At 38.7% G+C, this 5,554-nt stretch overlaps 1 protein-coding gene across 1 annotated transcript in view; it reads right to left on the reverse strand.

Annotated features, from left to right (window-relative positions):
- Positions 1 to 1,139: 1,139 nt before the first annotated feature.
- The window catches only part of LOC104462429 (guanylate cyclase soluble subunit beta-1-like), a gene marked incomplete at both ends in the record, with an annotated part of 5,878 nt that continues 1,463 nt past the window's right edge, over positions 1,140 to 5,554 (reverse strand). Inside the window, one exon of the mRNA XM_010074359.1 lies at positions 1,140 to 1,337. Coding sequence (XP_010072661.1) covers positions 1,140 to 1,337 — 198 coding nt within the window. The remainder of the gene's footprint in view (positions 1,338 to 5,554) is intronic.

Genomic DNA, 5,554 nt, shown 5'->3' on the forward strand with positions numbered 1-5,554 from the left:
AAAGCAGAATCTAAACAAGGACATCAAGTATATCACCAACGCTACACAGAATTAGACATTCACTATAAACCTGAGCTAGCTTATAACAAGAAACCTACAAGGCAAATACTCCAATATAGCAGTACAAATGCCTTTGTCATTGGGTTCCTTGTAAAGCTCTTATCTGAGCAAGATCACGTTTTTGTGATACACCTCATGAAACTGGAACTGATTTTCTGAGCAAGTATACAATGAAACTGTGCTAGAAATGTAATATAATTAGGGAATAGTTAAAAAAAAAAAAAAAGAATGCTGGGTGTACCTGCTTAGATTCTTTTGTACTTGATGAAAAATATTTTATGTAAGTTGCAATATTTCTAACACAAGTCTTTTATTTGCTATTTTTCCCCAGACATACTTGCACCTTGGATCAAGCTCTGATTTTATACCATTACATATGCAAGGCCTGATCAGTTAAATCGTTTGTTGCTTTGTACAGACACAAAGCAGAAGCCTCTTTCCCACTTCACAAGTGACTTAGTACACATGATGTTATGTAAATTCTGTGACTGGGGAACATTTTTCCCCTTCTGAGGCTGTAGGTGTATATCCAGCCACGCTCCCATACAATGGTAGGCAGTATGAGACCCACAAACATATCTTAGTTCTGGGAAGGACCTGGCATGCAGGCTGGGAAGAAAACACTGCTTGCCAGCCAGGCCTCATCAACGCACATCAGCCTCACAGTTTGCACACAGATGAAGAACCTAGGACACAGTGACAAAACATCCATGTTCTCACAGAACACAGTAGACAGTAAAAAATATATGCCAAATATAAAATAAAGTGGAAAAAAACACACAAAAGAACCCAGTACCTAATTTCTGTACGTCATCTCCTTCTTTGAATAAAGGGATATTGTTCTGAACTCTTCTCAATTGGATTTGTTTGTAAATTAGCACTGGCCTTTGCAGCACATGGCTGACCTGTCCTTAAAGCAACACAAATGATGACGGTTCTTCCTGAGTCAGTACTGATACCACTGCTTCACAGAGGACAGCAACAATTAAAATGGTTGTTTGCCATCACTTCACTTTTGATTTTCCTGTTTTTTTCCTAACGACATTAACTTCCAATGTGTGCATCCCTTCAGACATTACCTTCATATCTATTTCTGTACCGTGGATCTGTTGAGCTACTGTTTTGATTATTCCAATGACAATATCCTGGAGACCTTCTCTTTCCGAATAGTAATGCAGAATGAGTCCCTTCCCCTTCTCTGCATCAGTGCATCTAAAGGAAGGGGCTCGCATACCCGGGTAAATAGTAGCAAGGTGGTCATGCAAAGCATCCAGGTTCTGGAAGAAGAAATTAAAAACACGATTATAAGGTGTTCACTTATTAGTTCTGAAGAAATTAGGTACATATTCTGTCTAATTTGAACATCTCCTTTCTCCTACTCCTCACACTCCCTGTGCATTTGCCTTCTTATTTGTATAACTGTCATCATAGCAGGCTTTTCAGGCAGCCTGTGGCGTTTTTCCATTTACTGTGGCAATATTTAGACAATGAATGGCATCAAAATCAGCACTATTAAAATTACTCCAGACAGTAAGAATTCATGCTTGACTATGCTGTGTTCTGAAACGCTCCGATGATTAAAGACCTTGTATGTGTTTCTCAGTCCTGTACCTCATCCATTTTTATCCCTTCCAAATTCTAGTCCTTATAATCTCCTCTTCAGATGTGAATTTAGGTGTCAGATACAAACACGCATGTCTGAATAAACATATTTTTCCTTATTCTCAATTAAACAGGCTAGTTCTGATATCACAACAGTCAACCCAAGTTCACAGGGCCTGACAAAGTGTTTTTAAAGTGAAGATCTAAATGATTAAAAGACCAACCTCATATACACACTTTCTTTGAAAATAATTGAAAAAATCCACAGAATACAGAGAACATGTCACAGCTGCTGTAATAATGTTTTAGAACACTTATTCAAGAAAGGGAAGAGGTCTTCTATTTTTCCAGCTGATGTACTGGACAACTTATGTATTTAATTTTGACCAGACAAGTTGCTATCTGGAGAGGAAGCTAAATGACAAAGTGATAGGTATATCCAATAAGGACATTAAAGAGAATGAGATCAAAATCACAGTCAGAACATGCTAGCTCCAACTTTGATTATGAAGCAATTATCAAGGCTCTAGTTTGCCACTGACTGAATATTTAACACAGAAAGAGCAACCTAGAGCAACCTTGCTGGACAGTGTTGCTACCCACATAATTATTTATCTGTGTTGTAAAATTCATACAACTCCTTTACATCTTAAGTCCAGAACATAACGGAATATTTTAAATATTGTTCTACCACCCTCCAAGGTAACTTCTACCACCAGGCTTTCCATACTGTTTTCTGCCAGCAGAAGGAAAAGTGAGTTGAGAATATTTTCAGTGTGCTGTCTGGGCCATTCTCCACCTTTCATGAGCATCTGTAGATCATCAAATTTGTGGAAGCATACTGAATGCGATGTCATGTAAGCTATGAAGTGCTCAAACAGCTGCCTCTTCTCCTGGGCGGCCTCCAGAGAAAATGAGACTCTTAGAAATGAATTCCGTAGGATGCACTCAGTCTGGAACTTCCTCCTTCAGTTTTTTACTTTGTTTCAAATTCATGTTTTTGTTGCTATATCAACACCTCCAAATTAAAACTTGAAGAGGCAACAATCGGGGAGTCAATTCATTCCAGCTGTCAGTGGGCATTCAAATACAAAAAACATAATGCTTGAAGGCAAATTCTGTAAGAACTTTGCAGAGTTCAAGACAATGGTATTGCAAGAGACTGCTTTGAAAGTGTGGATGAGAAAAGAGCACGAGAGCTAACTGGCTCCAAGGGAGTACCCCACAATCTCCTTAACGGGTGCAGAATTGCTCTTTCAATACATACGCCTCAGAAACAGCTGGGATATACTGACCTTCTGGAAAAAAACTCTTAAAGAGATACATGGGAAAAGGCTATAATCTTCCAGTTACACAGTCATCAACACCTGAAGAATATGTCAATGGGAAACAGCTAATGTCAAGGACAGAATTTTTATGAGATGGTTGTCTAATTATTAACATTTAAGTCTGGCACACGTGTTACTAACAAATGGCAGTAGTGCCATTCTACAAGGCCACTTTGCCACCCTACAACCCCATTACTGACTTTGTCTAAGCAGTGTCACAGGCGAGCCCTTCAGGTTTGACCCTGGGGGATGTGTCCAGGGTGTACTGCAGCTGCTTTCCAGTCCCCAGTGTGTCTTTTCTCCCTTATGCATACAGATTATGGGGTGAGCAAAGCACTTATTGTATCCAGAACCTTGCTACAATACACAGTCAAGAAGCAGTAAAGATGTGCTTCCGGACAAGGGAGCTGAAATCACTCCCAGATCCCGTCATTTAGACATTGTCATTGTCACTCCCACACCTATTTTCTGTTGTGTTTGATCCATTCTAAACTGACATTGCAGCTTCTGGAAGAACAAATGTGTCTTTTTTTCTAGTTTGTTCACCTGCTGTGGGCTGATAATAGATTAAGCTCTCTCCTTGAACTGTTGTTCTCCTAGACTGCTCAGATGTATGCCAGAGGTTGTGCTGGGACCAGGGACACTAATGCTAGACCTTTGGAGAGCAGTGATGAGCTCCACGGTGAAACACAAAGGGATCTCCAAGCAAGAACAAGCAGTGATACTGAATTAGGCAGGTCCTGGCCTATCTAAAAGCAAAAGAGTTGCGATTATCACCTGAAATACAAAGATACGCTGTTCAGCTCTGCATGACACAGAGCATCTGGAAACTTTTCTAAAAGAGACATTAGTCCCCTGAAATGTATTGCACTGAAATTATGAACTAAATAGTCATGTAAAAGATTCACTAAATGAGAGAACTAACCACTGTTCTGGTGTTTGATTTTCATTCAGTAGAAAGCTACTGAACATAACATAAAAGCACACTGGGTTTATTAGGAGTGTCTCTTGTCACACTGTTTCTCTTTGGCACAGTGTCTTTCAACATGATTTGCAATTTTTCCAGGCCTGTGTTTTTCATAGAAAGTATAAATATCAGATTTAGTTGCAATATCTTTTTCCTCTCTCATTAAACTTGAAGTACCTGTGTTTCATCTACGAATAAACTAAACTTTCTCTGACATGTCAAGGGAAAAAGAACATAAATATGAGATTTACTTTCACATGCTTTAAAAAGCTGCAGCCCTCATTATTTCATGTATCCTAGACTCAATACTGACTTCAAGAAGCACCTTTTGGAACTCAAGTATGTATTTTAAGAATGTGACAAAAGTTCAGCACATTAAATCCAACCTGCACCTATTTTTGTAATAGGTAGATAAACGAGTTTCCTGACCTAATCTGACTGCTGGAAGATGCAAAAATAATAGACCATGGATAACGTTGATTTTCCATCATCATAAAAAGCTAAAAAGTACACTTTTGGCACAGCTACTAGTACATTAGTCCTGTTAAAATTTACAGAAGTATATAATAGCCAATGTTATCCGTTAATACTGAAATTCAAACAAAGCAGTTTAAAATACAGTCATTTGAAGAACATAAATGTAAGATGTTCACACTTTTATAGAGGTTTGGTGTGCACTAAAAATGTGTCCAGTCTTTTCATCATCACACATGGTAAAGAATGGAAAAAGAAGTATACTATATGGATAAAGGGACATGGGAGAGGAATAGGGAAGGACTGGCCCATCCTTGTGTACCCAAAGTGATGGAGCAATGGGCCAGCCACACCTTTTTTTTTTCCTCCTCCTCTATTCTTGCTCAACCCTAACTGCAACTTCAGCACACAAGTCATCTTTAAACATGACATTTATCTGAAGCCTTGCTTTGAGGGCAGCCTGTGAATGAAGCTATGAAATATAAAGGATGTCACATCCCATAGACAGGCAAGACAATGGTATACAGATCACACACGGTATGCACGTTGGAGCATACACATACCCTGTCTGTCTGCCCAGCAATTACAGTCCATGGGATTTGTACAAGAAGTTCAGGTTGACTACATCTAGGATGCTCTGGAATAATACAGGTTTTGGGCAGGTGGTGAGACACAAAAGCAAATATTCAAGTAATCCAGCAAACTATGCACTCTGCTCTTTTCACTTATTATTGATGGAGAGATTTTAAGGGAAAAGATGACAAGAGGCTGCTCAATTTCCAGCAAAAATCAATAGAGATTTGACAGCTTTTGAGCAATCTGCCATGAAACCTCAATTAAGTGGTTTTAAAATCATTACAGCACACCGTTCTCTCCAAGAGTGGTATGTATCATAAATACAAAGTGTTTTCTGAAATGAAAAATTTTCAAGTAACAAAAAAGGGAAGCCCACTGTTTCTACACTTAGAAATCACACTCTAGAGAAGTCACTACATTTCTTCCATGCTACTGAAAAAGTGTTTTCATGTTTTGTTTTACAGTGCAGCATCATGCTGTTGTGCAGTTAGGAAAGCACAAAAATTATTACTCTATCAGGTAACTGAATAATATATTAACTGAGAGG

Source organism: Pterocles gutturalis, unplaced genomic scaffold, assembly GCF_000699245.1.
Source record: "Pterocles gutturalis isolate BGI_N339 unplaced genomic scaffold, ASM69924v1 scaffold17462, whole genome shotgun sequence".
Taxonomy (NCBI): domain Eukaryota; kingdom Metazoa; phylum Chordata; class Aves; order Pterocliformes; family Pteroclidae; genus Pterocles; species Pterocles gutturalis.